General features: G+C 32.9%; 13 protein-coding genes and 1 pseudogene across 13 annotated transcripts; 8 read left to right on the forward strand and 6 right to left on the reverse strand.

Annotated features, from left to right (window-relative positions):
- Positions 1-69: 69 nt before the first annotated feature.
- Positions 70-494, reverse strand: LOC120767521 (histone H2B). Its single transcript, XM_040093615.1, has one exon. It carries the CDS (start codon positions 486-488, stop codon positions 117-119), a length of 372 nt encoding a protein of 123 aa, XP_039949549.1. The 5' UTR covers positions 489-494; the 3' UTR covers positions 70-116.
- Positions 495-784: 290 nt separating this feature from the next.
- Positions 785-1,165, forward strand: LOC120767512 (histone H2A). Its single transcript, XM_040093605.1, has one exon. It carries the CDS (start codon positions 785-787, stop codon positions 1,157-1,159), a length of 375 nt encoding a protein of 124 aa, XP_039949539.1. The 3' UTR covers positions 1,160-1,165.
- A 480-nt stretch (positions 1,166-1,645) lies between these two features.
- LOC120768721 (histone H3-like centromeric protein CSE4) lies at positions 1,646-7,089 on the reverse strand. The gene is made up of 3 exons (XM_040095493.1): positions 6,616-7,089; positions 5,045-5,246; positions 1,646-2,114 (listed from the first exon to the last, which is right to left on the reverse strand). Exons 1-3 carry the CDS (start codon positions 7,022-7,024, stop codon positions 1,688-1,690), a joined length of 1,038 nt encoding a protein of 345 aa, XP_039951427.1. The 5' UTR covers positions 7,025-7,089; the 3' UTR covers positions 1,646-1,687.
- Positions 2,359-2,789, forward strand: LOC120767532 (histone H4). Its single transcript, XM_040093624.1, has one exon. The coding sequence runs from the start codon at positions 2,428-2,430 to the stop codon at positions 2,737-2,739; it is 312 nt and encodes a 103-aa protein (XP_039949558.1). The 5' UTR covers positions 2,359-2,427; the 3' UTR covers positions 2,740-2,789.
- LOC120767491 (histone H1-like) lies at positions 3,735-4,532 on the forward strand. The gene has a single exon (XM_040093583.1). The coding sequence runs from the start codon at positions 3,782-3,784 to the stop codon at positions 4,502-4,504; it is 723 nt and encodes a 240-aa protein (XP_039949517.1). The 5' UTR covers positions 3,735-3,781; the 3' UTR covers positions 4,505-4,532.
- LOC120767514 (histone H2B) lies at positions 4,993-5,437 on the reverse strand. The gene has a single exon (XM_040093607.1). It carries the CDS (start codon positions 5,410-5,412, stop codon positions 5,041-5,043), a length of 372 nt encoding a protein of 123 aa, XP_039949541.1. The 5' UTR covers positions 5,413-5,437; the 3' UTR covers positions 4,993-5,040.
- On the forward strand, positions 5,705-6,085 carry LOC120767511 (histone H2A). Its single transcript, XM_040093604.1, has one exon. The coding sequence runs from the start codon at positions 5,705-5,707 to the stop codon at positions 6,077-6,079; it is 375 nt and encodes a 124-aa protein (XP_039949538.1). The 3' UTR covers positions 6,080-6,085.
- Positions 7,090-8,661: 1,572 nt separating the features above from the next.
- Positions 8,662-9,455, forward strand: LOC120767487 (histone H1-like). Its single transcript, XM_040093581.1, has one exon. The coding sequence runs from the start codon at positions 8,705-8,707 to the stop codon at positions 9,425-9,427; it is 723 nt and encodes a 240-aa protein (XP_039949515.1). The 5' UTR covers positions 8,662-8,704; the 3' UTR covers positions 9,428-9,455.
- Positions 9,456-9,950: 495 nt separating this feature from the next.
- LOC120767516 (histone H2B) lies at positions 9,951-10,369 on the reverse strand. The gene has a single exon (XM_040093610.1). The coding sequence runs from the start codon at positions 10,367-10,369 to the stop codon at positions 9,998-10,000; it is 372 nt and encodes a 123-aa protein (XP_039949544.1). The 3' UTR covers positions 9,951-9,997.
- A 207-nt stretch (positions 10,370-10,576) lies between these two features.
- Positions 10,577-11,062, forward strand: LOC120767505 (histone H2A). The gene has a single exon (XM_040093598.1). The coding sequence runs from the start codon at positions 10,665-10,667 to the stop codon at positions 11,037-11,039; it is 375 nt and encodes a 124-aa protein (XP_039949532.1). The 5' UTR covers positions 10,577-10,664; the 3' UTR covers positions 11,040-11,062.
- A 467-nt stretch (positions 11,063-11,529) lies between these two features.
- LOC120767494 (histone H3) lies at positions 11,530-12,040 on the reverse strand. Its single transcript, XM_040093586.1, has one exon. The coding sequence runs from the start codon at positions 11,980-11,982 to the stop codon at positions 11,572-11,574; it is 411 nt and encodes a 136-aa protein (XP_039949520.1). The 5' UTR covers positions 11,983-12,040; the 3' UTR covers positions 11,530-11,571.
- A 1,584-nt stretch (positions 12,041-13,624) lies between these two features.
- Positions 13,625-14,416, forward strand: LOC120767486 (annotated as a pseudogene).
- A 507-nt stretch (positions 14,417-14,923) lies between these two features.
- LOC120767523 (histone H2B) lies at positions 14,924-15,382 on the reverse strand. Its single transcript, XM_040093618.1, has one exon. The coding sequence runs from the start codon at positions 15,338-15,340 to the stop codon at positions 14,969-14,971; it is 372 nt and encodes a 123-aa protein (XP_039949552.1). The 5' UTR covers positions 15,341-15,382; the 3' UTR covers positions 14,924-14,968.
- Positions 15,383-15,556: 174 nt separating this feature from the next.
- Positions 15,557-16,042, forward strand: LOC120767503 (histone H2A). Its single transcript, XM_040093596.1, has one exon. The coding sequence runs from the start codon at positions 15,645-15,647 to the stop codon at positions 16,017-16,019; it is 375 nt and encodes a 124-aa protein (XP_039949530.1). The 5' UTR covers positions 15,557-15,644; the 3' UTR covers positions 16,020-16,042.
- The last annotated feature ends 166 nt before the right edge of the window (positions 16,043-16,208 follow it).

Genomic DNA, 16,208 nt, shown 5'->3' on the forward strand with positions numbered 1-16,208 from the left:
AATCTACTAGTACATATACTGTGTTTGTATACTCATAAATCATCTCTTTGTTAATTTATATGTTGTGGCCCTGAAAAGGGCCTTTTTGCTATTTTTTTTTTAATCATTTGAACAAATTACTTGGAACTTGTGTATTTAGTGACAGCTTTGGTACCTTCGCTCACAGCATGTTTGGCTAATTCACCAGGCAAAAGTAAACGTACAGCAGTTTGGATTTCGCGACTAGTGATAGTTGAACGTTTATTGTAATGAGCTAAACGCGATGCTTCGGCAGCGATACGCTCAAAAATATCATTTACAAAACTGTTCATGATACTCATGGCTTTTGATGAAATACCAGTATCAGGATGTACTTGCTTCAACACTTTATAAATGTAAATAGCATAACTTTCCTTCCTCTTGCGCTTCTTCTTCTTGTCGTTTTTAGTAATATTTTTTTGGGCCTTACCAGCCTTCTTTGCTGCTTTTCCACTAGTTTTAGGAGGCATGTTTTTTTTCTCACTTCACTTTTCCACTAACACTTTTCGAAATAAATTCTATACTCACAATAAAGCAGTTGCTTTAAAGTACATTTTTGCATATAAACTATTCGAGAAGTCGTTGAAAGGTGCACGAAGAGTCACGAAGTCATGTCAATTTACCTTGACTATGAAATGAAAAAGTATATAAGCAGCGTTAGTATGTTGGGAGAGTTTATATAAAGTGAGTGAATTGTGCAGTGTACATTGTGCAAGCTTATAGTGACCTTATTCCTTTTCGTGTGTAAAATAAATTATATTGAAAAATGTCTGGACGTGGTAAAGGTGGTAAAGTGAAGGGCAAGGCAAAGTCGCGTTCAAATCGTGCTGGTCTTCAATTTCCTGTCGGTCGTATACACCGTTTGTTGCGCAAAGGCAATTATGCTGAACGTGTTGGTGCTGGTGCTCCCGTATATTTAGCTGCTGTTATGGAATATTTGGCAGCTGAAGTTCTTGAATTGGCTGGTAATGCTGCCCGTGATAACAAAAAGACAAGAATTATTCCACGTCATTTACAATTGGCCATCCGTAATGATGAAGAATTGAACAAATTATTATCTGGAGTCACTATTGCTCAAGGTGGTGTTTTGCCAAATATTCAAGCTGTACTTTTACCAAAGAAGACTGAGAAAAAAGCATAAATTTCTGGTCTCGGAGAGTCTTACTATTAACATATTATCTAAAAAAAAAGAATAAAACCGTCCTTTTCAGGACGACAAACTATTTATATTCAAAGAGGTTGATATTACTTTCAAAAAAACTACATATGTATTAGTAATAAAACTTGATTCGTTATATAAAACTGATTGCATACGATACACATATAACAACAAATATTAGATTCATACTCATGACTGTATAAGTAAAGTCATCTGCGGAGACAACGTACGGTAGAATACAGTAGGTAAATAATAGCGAAAAAAACTAGGTGATGGTACACATGTACAGTTCCGTGGATTATAAGCGGAATTTAATTTGTAAATTAATTTCTGTCTACAATATATAGTATATCATTAGATTTAAAGTTTTAATCTTTCGCTGAGAAATTGTGGTCCTGAAAAGGACCGTTTGAGTATTTATTTTTATCATTATATGTAAAATTTTGATCTTTCGTTGAGCAATTGTGGTCCTGAAAAGGACCGTTTGGATATTTATCTTCTTCAAATCAATTAAGCACGTTCTCCACGAATACGTCTGGCCAATTGAATATCTTTTGGCATAATTGTGACACGCTTTGCATGAATGGCGCACAAATTTGTATCCTCAAACAGACCAACCAAATATGCTTCACTTGCTTCCTGTAGAGCCATAACAGCAGAACTTTGGAAACGTAAATCTGTTTTGAAATCTTGAGCAATTTCTCGAACCAAACGTTGGAATGGCAATTTACGGATTAATAATTCAGTACTTTTTTGGTAGCGACGAATTTCACGTAATGCCACTGTACCGGGGCGATAACGATGAGGTTTCTTTACACCACCAGTTGCCGGAGCACTTTTACGAGCTGCTTTGGTTGCCAATTGCTTGCGTGGTGCTTTACCACCAGTCGATTTACGGGCTGTTTGTTTTGTACGAGCCATATTTTTTTTTTTTTCACTGCACTTATTTAATTTTCACCTTAACTGAAAAGTCACTGCACTAATATATCTTACCATACACTAATAATTTGTGCACAAGTAATAAAATACTTTATAACGTTTCAAAAGTTCATATTTTCAGGGTGGATGGAGACTTAACTATATTCATGTGTTAGAAAGAGATGAAATTTTCTGTATATAGGTAAGTCACATTGTTAGTTGTTGACTTTTGTATAAATACACGTGCAATAACTTAGTTCTCCAGAAATCTATAGAGCGTGCAGTGTTCGGCTAGTAAAAGTGTTAAAGTGTTAAAAGTGTAAAAGTTAAAAATGACTGGTCGCGGCAAAGGTGGAAAAGGCTTGGGTAAAGGTGGTGCTAAGCGTCATCGTAAAGTTTTACGTGATAACATCCAGGGAATCACTAAGCCTGCTATTCGGCGTTTGGCTCGTCGTGGAGGTGTAAAACGTATATCTGGTTTGATATATGAAGAAACTCGTGGAGTCTTAAAAGTATTTTTAGAGAATGTTATCCGTGATGCAGTTACCTATACTGAACACGCTAAAAGGAAGACAGTTACAGCAATGGATGTTGTATATGCTTTGAAGAGACAAGGACGTACCTTGTATGGATTCGGCGGTTAAACAATTTTCCTATCAAATATAAAAAAAAAACAAAACGGTCCTTTTCAGGACCACGATATACAATTAAACGAAGATTCAAAATAATGATAAATTAACCGAAAAATAATACATACATATCTAAAAGTAATTTTGTCACAATTCTTAATTTGCCTGTAGTTAGCATTCATTCCAATTTAATATTATTTATCAAATATCCAAATACATACATATGTACATATATATATTGCATTCATATCATTTATGAGGAAGTATGTTGGAACGGAATATGAGTAGATATAAAAATTACATTATCTACGGACCTATGTGTGTATGGATGTATATATGTATGGTAAGTAAGTTTAGTATAAAATTATTATTAATATAGGATTTGAGTAGAAATTTATCCGACAATATATTAGCAAATTGTGAATTGATCGCATAAAACCGCTTTTTGTTTTCATACTATTATTTTACTTCATTTAAATTGAAATGTGACTTTTTCATGTATATACTCTTGATAGTTAATGAATAACAACACAAGGGCCCTAACAATAACCTCACGTTATATTTTTATTTTTTATTTATATTTATTTCTTAATGAAAACATCTTATTACTTCTTTAGATCATTGCTAATATAAATTATTTTAAATTTGTAAAATAATTTTAAGGTTTGATTTAAAAATAATTGAGAAAATTAAATTTAAAGAGGGAAATTTTGACTTTTATAGAGCAAAGTTTGGACAAAATTTCATTTTAAATGAAAAATATATACCGTAAAGAAATATGAGCATTAAAATATTAAAGCAACACATTTAGGCTATCAAACTGCGTATAAAATGGTTTCTTAAATTAAATATTTGATTTTTAGTAAATTAAATAAACTTAAAAGTTTGTCCGTTGGAGATGTTAAATTGCACTGGATCGTTCAATTTTGTTACTCATCTTTTCACCTCGCTTCTCAATTTAAGAAGGTATAGCAATTTAAAGGTATTACTTCATCTATAAATTAGTGCGTAAAGTGTGTATTTAATAAATACAAAATAAAAGTTTATAAAAGTGAAAATGTCTGAAGCAATTGCTGTTACGAATGTTAATTCTCCGGTAGCCGGATCTTCTGCTATTTCTGAGAAAAAAGTTGCTGCTAAAAAAGCTGTTAAGCCAAAAAAGCCTTCAGTCGCTCCTACTCATCCACCAACTCAACAAATGGTTGATGCATCAATTAAGAATTTAAAAGAACGTGGTGGCTCATCACTTTTAGCTATTAAAAAGTACATCAGTGCTACATACAAATGTGATGCTCAAAAATTAGCACCATTTATCAAGCGTTATTTGAAATCTGCTGTTACTAGTGGTAAATTGATTCAAACCAAAGGAAAGGGTGCATCTGGTTCTTTTAAATTATCAGTGGCTGCCAATAAATCAAGTAAATCCGGTGAAGGTAAATCGAAGTCAAAAGCGGTAAAATCCATTGAGAAGAAGCCCAAAAAGAAATCGACTGATGGTGTGGCGTCAAAGAAGAAGGCAGCAGTTGGCGGTAAGAAAGCAAGTGGCGAGAAAAAAGTGAAGAAAACTGTTGCTAGCAAGAAAACAGCAGAGAAGAAAAAAAGTGAAAAGGCTAAAGCGAAGGATGCAAAAAAGACTGGATCTGTTAAAGCCAAACCAGCTAAAGCTAAATCGACTCCAAATAAAGCAAAGGCGTTAAAAGCAAAAACACCTAGTGTTAAAACCAAGAAAGCCGCGGTCAATAAAAAGCCAGTCGCCAAGAAAGCGCCATCTAAAAAGTAAAGCCCAGGTAAAAGAAAAAAAACTATGTGGCAAATAAGAAATAAAATAAGCCCTTTTCAGGGCTACAAAAATTTTTAACATTTTGATCAAAAATGAATTTTTAGCAAGAACATTAAAATAATTTTTATTATTATTGAATGAATTGATGATGATTGCGCACATATGTATTATGTGTTTTCATATACATACTTATATCATTCAATGTACATGATAAATGTATGTATAGTACAATAAAAATTACATGTCATGTTTAAATCCCAATTACATTATAAGTAAAACAGTTCATAAATAAAAAATGTACGTTTACAAAGGGTGACAATTAGATATTTATTTTATTTTATTTTCTTTGGAATTTCACAGCTGCTTATATGAATAGTTTATTATCATAGTATTACCATTGCCACAGCAACGCATGCCCAAATCTACTAGTACATATACTGTGTTTGTATACTCATAAATCATCTCTTTGTTAATTTATATGTTGTGGCCCTGAAAAGGGCCTTTTTGCTATTTTTTTTTTTAATCATTTGAACAAATTACTTGGAACTTGTGTATTTAGTAACAGCTTTGGTACCTTCGCTCACAGCATGTTTGGCTAATTCACCAGGCAAAAGTAAACGTACAGCAGTTTGGATTTCGCGACTAGTGATAGTTGAACGTTTATTGTAATGAGCTAAACGTGATGCTTCGGCGGCGATACGCTCAAAAATATCATTTACAAAACTGTTCATGATACTCATGGCTTTTGATGAAATACCAGTATCAGGATGTACTTGCTTCAACACTTTATAAATGTAAATAGCATAACTTTCCTTCCTCTTGCGCTTCTTCTTCTTGTCGTTTTTAGTAATATTTTTTTGGGCCTTACCAGCCTTCTTTGCTGCTTTTCCACTAGTTTTAGGAGGCATGTTTTTTCTCACTTTACTTTTTCACTAACACTGCGAAATAAATTCTATACTCACAATAAAGCAGTTGCTTTAAAGTACATTTTTTCATATAAAGTATTCGAGAAGTCGGTAAAGGTGCACGAAGAGTCACGAAGTCATGTCAATATACCTTGACTATGAAATGAAAAAGTATATAAGCAGCGTTAGTATGTTGGAGGAATTTATATACAGTGAGTGAATTGTGCAGTGTACATTGTGCAAGCTTATAGTGACCTTATTTCCTTTTCGTGTGTAAAATAAATTATATTGAAAAATGTCTGGACGTGGTAAAGGTGGTAAAGTGAAGGGCAAGGCAAAGTCGCGTTCAAATCGTGCTGGTCTTCAATTTCCTGTCGGTCGTATACACCGTTTGTTGCGCAAAGGCAATTATGCTGAACGTGTTGGTGCTGGTGCTCCCGTATATTTAGCTGCTGTTATGGAATATTTGGCAGCTGAAGTTCTTGAATTGGCTGGTAATGCTGCCCGTGATAACAAAAAGACAAGAATTATTCCACGTCATTTACAATTGGCCATCCGTAATGATGAAGAATTGAATAAACTATTATCTGGAGTCACTATTGCTCAAGGTGGTGTTTTGCCAAATATTCAAGCTGTACTTTTACCAAAGAAGACTGAGAAAAAAGCATAAATTTCTGGTCTCGGAGAGTCTTACTATTAACATATTATCTAAAAAAAAAGAATAAAACCGTCCTTTTCAGGACGACAAACTATTTATATTCAAAGAGGTTGATATTACTTTCAAAAAAACTACATATGTATTAGTAATAAAACTTGATTCGTTATATAAAACTGGTTGCATACGATACACATATAACAACAACAACAAATATTAGATTCATACTCATGAATGTATAAGTAAAGTCATCTGCGGAGACAACGTACGGTATAATACAGTAGGTAAATAATAGCGAAAAAAACTAGGTGATGGTACACATGTACAGTTCCGTGGATTATAAGCGGAATTTAATTTGTAAATTAATTTCTGTCTACAATATATAGTATATCATTAGATTTAAAGTTTTAATCTTTTGCTGAGAAATTGTGGTCCTGAAAAGGACCGTTTAAGTATTTATTTTTATCATTATATATAAAATTTTGATCTTTCGTTGAGCAATTGTGGTCCTGAAAAGGACCGTTTGGATATTTATCTTCTTCAAATCAATTAAGCACGTTCTCCACGAATACGTCTGGCCAATTGAATATCTTTTGGCATAATTGTGACACGCTTTGCATGAATGGCGCACAAATTTGTATCCTCAAACAGACCAACCAAATATGCTTCACTTGCTTCCTGTAGAGCCATAACAGCAGAACTTTGGAAACGTAAATCTGTTTTGAAATCTTGAGCAATTTCTCGAACCAAACGTTGGAATGGTAATTTTCGGATTAATAATTCAGTACTTTTTTGGTAACGACGAATTTCACGTAATGCCACTGTACCGGGGCGATAACGATGAGGTTTCTTTACACCACCAGTTGCCGGAGCACTTTTACGAGCTGCTTTGGTTGCTAATTGCTTGCGTGGTGCTTTACCACCAGTCGATTTACGGGCTGTTTGTTTTGTACGAGCCATTTTTTTTCACTGCACTTATTTAATTTTCACCTTAACTGAAAAGTCACTGCACTAATATATTTTACCACACACTAATAATTTGTGCACAAGTAATAAAATACTTCAGAACGTTTCAAAAGTTCATATTATCGGGGTGGATGAAGTCTTAACTATATTCATGTGTTAGAAAGAGATGAAATTTTCTGTATATAGGTAAGTCACATTGTTAGTTGTTGACTTTTGTATAAATACACGTGCAATAACTTAGTTCTCCAGAAATCTATAGAGCGTGCAGTGTTCGGCTAGTAAAAGTGTTAAAGTGTTAAAAGTGTAAAAGTTAAAAATGACTGGTCGCGGCAAAGGTGGAAAAGGCTTGGGTAAAGGTGGTGCTAAGCGTCATCGTAAAGTTTTACGTGATAACATCCAGGGAATCACTAAGCCTGCTATTCGGCGTTTGGCTCGTCGTGGAGGTGTAAAACGTATATCTGGTTTGATATATGAAGAAACTCGTGGAGTCTTAAAAGTATTTTTAGAGAATGTTATCCGTGATGCAGTTACCTATACTGAACACGCTAAAAGGAAGACAGTTACAGCAATGGATGTTGTATATGCTTTGAAGAGACAAGGACGTACCTTGTATGGATTCGGCGGTTAAACAATTTTCCTATCAAATATAAAAAAAAAACAAAACGGTCCTTTTCAGGACCACGATATACAATTAAACGAAGATTCAAAATAATGATAAATTAACCGAAAAATAATAAATACATATCTAAAAGTAATTTTGTCACAATTCTTAATTTGCCTGTAGTTAGCATTCATTCCAATTTAATATTATTTATCAAATATCCAAATACATATGTATATATATATATTGCATTCATATTATTTATGAGGAAGTATGTTGGAACGGAATATGAGTAGATATAAAAATTACATTATCTACGGACCTATGTATGTATGGATGTATACATATACATATGTATGGTAAGTAAGTTTAGTATAAAATTATTACTAATATAGGATTTGAGTAGAAATTTATCCGACAATATATTAGCAAATTGTGAATTGATCGCATAAAACCGCTTTTTGTTTTCATACTATTATTTTACTTCATTTAAATTGAAATGTGACTTTTTCATGTATATACTCTTGATAGTTAATGAATAACAACACAAGGGCCCTAACAATAACCTCACGTTATTTTTTTATTTTTTATTTATATTTATTTCTTAATGAAAACATCTTATTACTTCTTTAGATCATTGCTAATATAAATTATTTTATATTTGTAAAATAATTTTAAGGTTTGATTTAAAAATAATTGAGAAAATTAAATTTAAAGAGGGAAATTTTGACTTTTAGAGAGCAAAGTTTGGACAAAATTTCATTTTAAATGAAAAATATATACCGTAAAGATATATGAGCATTAAAATATTAAAGCAACACATTTAGGCTATCAAACTGCGTATAAAATGGTTTGTTAAATTAAATATTTGATTTTTAGTAAATTAAATAAACTTAAAAGTTTGTCCGTTGGAGATGTTAAATTGCACTGGATCGTTCAATTTTGTTACTCATCTTTTCACCTCGCTTCTCAATTTAAGAAGGTATAGCAATTTAAAGGTATTACTTCATCTATAAATTAGTGCGTAAAGTGTGTATTTAATAAATACAAAATAAAAGTTTATAAAAGTGAAAATGTCTGAAGCAATTGCTGTTACGAATGTTAATTCTCCGGTAGCCGGATCTTCTGCTATTTCTGAGAAAAAAGTTGCTGCTAAAAAAGCTGTTAAGCCAAAAAAGCCTTCAGTCGCTCCTACTCATCCACCAACTCAACAAATGGTTGATGCATCAATTAAGAATTTAAAAGAACGTGGTGGCTCATCACTTTTAGCTATTAAAAAGTACATCAGTGCTACATACAAATGTGATGCTCAAAAATTAGCACCATTTATCAAGCGTTATTTGAAATCTGCTGTTACTAGTGGTAAATTGATTCAAACCAAAGGAAAGGGTGCATCTGGTTCTTTTAAATTATCAGTGGCTGCCAATAAATCAAGTAAATCCGGTGAAGGTAAATCGAAGTCAAAAGCGGTGAAATCCATTGAGAAGAAGCCCAAAAAGAAATCGGCAGATGGTGTGGCGTCAAAGAAGAAGGCAGCAGTTGGCGGTAAGAAAGCAAGTGGCGAAAAAAAAGTGAAGAAAACTGTTGCTAGCAAGAAAACAGCAGAGAAGAAAAAAAGTGAAAAGGCTAAAGCGAAGGATGCAAAAAAGACTGGATCTGTTAAAGCCAAACCAGCTAAAGCTAAATCGACTCCAAATAAAGCAAAGGCGTTAAAAGCAAAAACACCTAGTGTTAAAACCAAGAAAGCCGCGGTCAATAAAAAGCCAGTCGCCAAGAAAGCGCCATCTAAAAAGTAAAGCCCAGGTAAAAGAAAAAAAACTATGTGGCAAATAAGAAATAAAATAAGCCCTTTTCAGGGCTACAAAAATGTTTAACATATCGATCAAAAATGGATTTTTAGCAAGAACATTAAAATAATTTTAATTATTAAATGAATTGATGATGATTGTGCACATATGTATTATGTGTTTTCATATATATCATTCAATGTATACAATAAAAATTACATATCATGTTTATATCTCAATTACATTATAAGTAAAACAGTTCATAAATAAAAAATGTACGTTTACAAAGGGTGACAATTAGATATTTATTTTATTTTATTTTCTTTGGAATTTCACAGCTGCTGGCATAATTAAGATTACCCTATACTAAATAGATTTGCAAAAAAAAACATGTGCCCACGCTTACTCTATATTGAATAGTTTATTATGATAGTATTACCAGTGCCACAGTAACGCATGGCCAAATCTACTAGTACATATACTGTGTTTGTATACTCATAAATCATCTCTTTGTTAATTTATATGTTGTGGCCCTGAAAAGGGCCTTTTTGCTATTTTTTTTTTAATCATTTGAACAAATTACTTGGAACTTGTGTATTTAGTGACAGCTTTGGTACCTTCGCTCACAGCATGTTTGGCTAATTCACCAGGCAAAAGTAAACGTACAGCAGTTTGGATTTCGCGACTAGTGATAGTTGAACGTTTATTGTAATGAGCTAAACGCGATGCTTCGGCAGCGATACGCTCAAAAATATCATTTACAAAACTGTTCATGATACTCATGGCTTTTGATGAAATACCAGTATCAGGATGTACTTGCTTCAACACTTTATAAATGTAAATAGCATAACTTTCCTTCCTCTTGCGCTTCTTCTTCTTGTCGTTTTTAGTAATATTTTTTTGGGCCTTACCAGCCTTCTTTGCTGCTTTTCCACTAGTTTTAGGAGGCATGTTTTTCTCACTTTACTTTTTCACTAACACTTTGCGAAATAAATTTTATACTCACAATAAAGCAGTTGCTTTAAAGTACATTTTTTCATATAAAGTATTCGCGAAGTCGATTAAAGGTGCACGACGAGTCACGAAGTTATGTCAATACACCTTAACTGTGAAATGAAAAAGTATATAAGCAGCGTTAGTATGTTGGAGGAATTTATATAAAGTGAGTGAATTGTGCAGTGTACATTGTGCAAGCTTGTAGTGATTCATATTTCCTTTTCGTGTGTTAACTAAATTATATTTAAAAATGTCTGGACGTGGTAAAGGTGGTAAAGTGAAGGGCAAGGCAAAGTCGCGTTCAAATCGTGCTGGTCTTCAATTTCCTGTCGGTCGTATACACCGTTTGTTGCGCAAAGGCAATTATGCTGAACGTGTTGGTGCTGGTGCTCCCGTATATTTAGCTGCTGTTATGGAATATTTGGCAGCTGAAGTTCTTGAATTGGCTGGTAATGCTGCCCGTGATAACAAAAAGACAAGAATTATTCCAAGACATTTACAATTGGCCATCCGTAATGATGAAGAATTGAATAAACTATTATCTGGAGTCACTATTGCTCAAGGTGGTGTTTTGCCAAATATTCAAGCTGTACTTTTACCAAAGAAGACTGAGAAAAAAGCATAAATTTCTATCTCGGAGAGACATATTATCTAAAAAAAAGAATAAAACCGTCCTTTTCAGGACGACAAACTTTTATATTCAAAGAGGTTGATATTACTTTCAAAAAAAACTACATATGTATTAGTAATAAAACTTGATTCGTTATATAAAACTGGTTGCATACGATACACATATAACAACAACAACAAATATTAGATTCATACTCATGAATGTATAAGTAAAGTCATCTGGAGAGACAGCGTACGGTATAATACAGTAGGTAGATAATACTTGTAGCGAAAAAAACTTGATGGTGGTATACATGTACAGGTTCCGTGGATTCTATTCGGAATTTAATTTGTAAATTAATTTCTATCTACAGCATATACATAGTATATCATAAGATTTAAAGTTTTAATCTTTTGCTGAGAAATTGTGGTCCTGAAAAGGACCGTTTAAGTATTTATTTTTATCATTATATGTAAAATTTTGATCTTTCGTTGAGCAATTGTGGTCCTGAAAAGGACCGTTTGGATATTTATCTTCTTCAAATCAATTAAGCACGTTCTCCACGAATACGTCTGGCCAATTGAATATCTTTTGGCATAATTGTGACACGCTTTGCATGAATGGCGCACAAATTTGTATCCTCAAACAGACCAACCAAATATGCTTCACTTGCTTCCTGTAGAGCCATAACAGCAGAACTTTGGAAACGTAAATCTGTTTTGAAATCTTGAGCAATTTCTCGAACCAAACGTTGGAATGGCAATTTTCGGATTAATAATTCAGTACTTTTTTGGTAACGACGAATTTCTCGTAATGCAACTGTACCGGGGCGATAACGATGAGGTTTCTTTACACCACCAGTTGCCGGAGCACTTTTACGAGCTGCTTTGGTTGCCAATTGCTTGCGTGGTGCTTTACCACCAGTCGATTTACGGGCTGTTTGTTTTGTACGAGCCATTTTTTTTCACTGCACTTATTTAATTTTCACCTTAACTGAAAAGTCACTGCACTAATATATTTTACCACACACTAATAATTTGTGCACAAGTAATAAAATACTTCAAAACGTTTCAAAAGTTCATATTATCGGGGTGGATGAAGTCTTAACTATATTCATGTGTTAGAAAGAGATGAAATTTTCTGTATATAGGTAAGTCACAATGTTAGTTGTTGACTTTTGTATAAATACACGTGCAATAACTTAGTTCTCCAGAAATCTATAGAGCGTGCAGTGTTCGGCTAGTAAAAGTGTTAAAGTGTTAAAAGTGTAAAAGTTAAAAATGACTGGTCGCGGCAAAGGTGGAAAAGGCTTGGGTAAAGGTGGTGCTAAGCGTCATCGTAAAGTTTTACGTGATAACATCCAGGGAATCACTAAGCCTGCTATTCGGCGTTTGGCTCGTCGTGGAGGTGTAAAACGTATATCTGGTTTGATATATGAAGAAACTCGTGGAGTCTTAAAAGTATTTTTAGAGAATGTTATCCGTGATGCAGTTACCTATACTGAACACGCTAAAAGGAAGACAGTTACAGCAATGGATGTTGTATATGCTTTGAAGAGACAAGGACGTACCTTGTATGGATTCGGCGGTTAAACAATTTTCCTATCAAATATAAAAAAAAAACAAAACGGTCCTTTTCAGGACCACGATATACAATTAAACGAAGATTCAAAATAATGATAAATTAACCGAAAAATAATAAATACATATCTAAAAGTAATTTTGTCACAATTCTTAATTTGCCTGTAGTTAGCATTCATTCCAATTTAATATTATTTATCAAATATCCAAATACATATGTATATATGTATATTGCATTCATATTATTTATGAGGAAGTATGTTGGAACGGAATATGAGTAAATATAAAAATTACATTGTCTACGGACCTATGTATGTATGGATGTATACATATACATATGTATGGTAAGTAAGTGTAGTATAAAATTATTACTAATATAGGATTTGAGTAGAAATTTATCCGACAATATATTAGCAAATTGTGAATTGATCGCATAAAACCGCTTTTTGTTTTCATACTATTATTTTACTTCATTTAAATTGAAATGTGACTTTTTCATGTATATATGTACTCTTGATAGTTAATGAATAACAACACAAGGGCCCTAACAATAACCTCACGTTATTTTTTTATTTTTTATTTATATTTATTTCTTAATGAAAACATCTTATTACTTCTTTAGATCATTGCTAATATAAATTATTTTAAATTTGTAAAATAATTTTAAGGTTTGATTTAAAAATAATTGAGAAAATTAAATTTAAAGAGGGAAATTTTGACTTTTATAGAGCAAAGTTTGGACAAAATTTCATTTTAAATGAAAAATATATACCGTAAAGAAATATGAGCATTAAAATATTAAAGCAACACATTTAGGCTATCAAACTGCGTATAAAATGGTTTCTTAAATTAAATATTTGATTTTTAGTAAATTAAATAAACTTAAAAGTTTGTCCGTTGGAGATGTTAAATTGCACTGGATCGTTCAATTTTGTTACTCATCTTTTCACCTCGCTTCTCAATTTAAGAAGGTATAGCAATTTAAAGGTATTACTTCATCTATAAATTAGTGCGTAAAGTGTGTATTTAATAAATACAAAATAAAAGTTTATAAAAGTGAAAATGTCTGAAGCAATTGCTGTTACGAATGTTAATTCTCCGGTAGCCGGATCTTCTGCTATTTCTGAGAAAAAAGTTGCTGCTAAAAAAGCTGTTAAGCCAAAAAAGCCTTCAGTCGCTCCTACTCATCCACCAACTCAACAAATGGTTGATGCATCAATTAAGAATTTAAAAGAACGTGGTGGCTCATCACTTTTAGCTATTAAAAAGTACATCAGTGCTACATACAAATGTGATGCTCAAAAATTAGCACCATTTATCAAGCGTTATTTGAAATCTGCTGTTACTAGTGGTAAATTAATTCAAACTAAAGGAAAGGGTGCATCTGGTTCTTTTAAATTATCAGTGGCTGCCAATAAATCAAGTAAATCTGGTGAAGGTAAATCGAAGTCAAAAGCGGTGAAATCCATTGAGAAGAAGCCCAAAAAGAAATCGGCAGATGGTGTGGCGTCAAAGAAGAAGGCAGCAGTTGGCGGTAAGAAAGCAAGTGGCGAAAAAAAAGTGAAGAAAACTGTTGCTAGCAAGAAAACAGCAGAGAAGAAAAAAAGTGAAAAGGCTAAAGCGAAGGATGCAAAAAGACTGGATCTGTTAAAGCCAAACCAGCTAAAACTAAATCGACTCCAAATAAAGCAAAGGCGTTAAAAGCAAAAACACCTAGTGTTAAAACCAAGAAAGCCGCGGTCAATAAAAAGCCAGTCGCCAAGAAAGCGCCATCTAAAAAGTAAAGCCCAGGTAAAAGAAAAAAAACTATGTGGCAAATAAGAAATAAAATAAGCCCTTTTCAGGGCTACAAAAATGTTTAACATATCGATCAAAAATGGATTTTTAGCAAGAACATTAAAATAATTTTAATTATTAAATGAATTGATGATGATTGTGCACATATGTATTATGTGTTTTCATATATATCATTCAATGTATACAATAAAAATTACATATCATGTTTATATCTCAATTACATTATAAGTAAAACAGTTCATAAATAAAAAATGTACGTTTACAAAGGGTGACAATTAGATATTTATTTTATTTTATTTTCTTTGGAATTTCACAGCTGCTGGCATAATTAAGATTACCCTATACTAAATAGATTTGCAAAAAAAAAACATGTGTACCATATTGCCCACGCTTACTCTATATTGAATAGTTTATTATGATAGTATTACCAGTGCCACAGTAACGCATGGCCAAATCTACTAGTACATATACTGTGTTTGTATACTCATAAATCATCTCTTTGTTAATTTATATGTTGTGGCCCTGAAAAGGGCCTTTTTGCTATTTTTTTTTAATCATTTGAACAAATTACTTGGAACTTGTGTATTTAGTGACAGCTTTGGTACCTTCGCTCACAGCATGTTTGGCTAATTCACCAGGCAAAAGTAAACGTACAGCAGTTTGGATTTCGCGACTAGTGATAGTTGAACGTTTATTGTAATGAGCTAAACGCGATGCTTCGGCAGCGATACGCTCAAAAATATCATTTACAAAACTGTTCATGATACTCATGGCTTTTGATGAAATACCAGTATCAGGATGTACTTGCTTCAACACTTTATAAATGTAAATAGCATAACTTTCCTTCCTCTTGCGCTTCTTCTTCTTGTCGTTTTTAGTAATATTTTTTTGGGCCTTACCAGCCTTCTTTGCTGCTTTTCCACTAGTTTTAGGAGGCATGTTTTTTCTCACTTTACTTTTTCACTAACACTTTGCGAAATAAATTTTATACTCACAATAAAGCAGTTGCTTTAAAGTACATTTTTTCATATAAAGTATTCATGAAGTCGATTAAAGGTGCACGTGAAGATGACGAGTCACGAAGTTATGTCAATACACCTTAACTGTGAAATGAAAAAGTATATAAGCAGCGTTAGTATGTTGGAGGAATTTATATAAAGTGAGTGAATTGTGCAGTGTACATTGTGCAAGCTTGTAGTGATTCATATTTCCTTTTCGTGTGTTAACTAAATTATATTTAAAAATGTCTGGACGTGGTAAAGGTGGTAAAGTGAAGGGCAAGGCAAAGTCGCGTTCAAATCGTGCTGGTCTTCAATTTCCTGTCGGTCGTATACACCGTTTGTTGCGCAAAGGCAATTATGCTGAACGTGTTGGTGCTGGTGCTCCCGTATATTTAGCTGCTGTTATGGAATATTTGGCAGCTGAAGTTCTTGAATTGGCTGGTAATGCTGCCCGTGATAACAAAAAGACAAGAATTATTCCAAGACATTTACAATTGGCCATCCGTAATGATGAAGAATTGAATAAACTATTATCTGGAGTCACTATTGCTCAAGGTGGTGTTTTGCCAAATATTCAAGCTGTACTTTTACCAAAGAAGACTGAGAAAAAAGCATAAATTTCTATCTCGGAGAGACATATTATCTAAAAAAAAGAATAAAACCGTCCTTTTCAGGACGACAAACTTTTATATTCAAAGAGGTTGATATTACTTTCAAAAAAAAACTACATATGTATTAGTAATAAAACTTGATTCGTTATATAAAACTGGTTGCATACGATACACATATAACAACAACAACAAATA

Source organism: Bactrocera tryoni, chromosome 2 (genome assembly GCF_016617805.1).
Source record: "Bactrocera tryoni isolate S06 chromosome 2, CSIRO_BtryS06_freeze2, whole genome shotgun sequence".
Taxonomy (NCBI): domain Eukaryota; kingdom Metazoa; phylum Arthropoda; class Insecta; order Diptera; family Tephritidae; genus Bactrocera; species Bactrocera tryoni.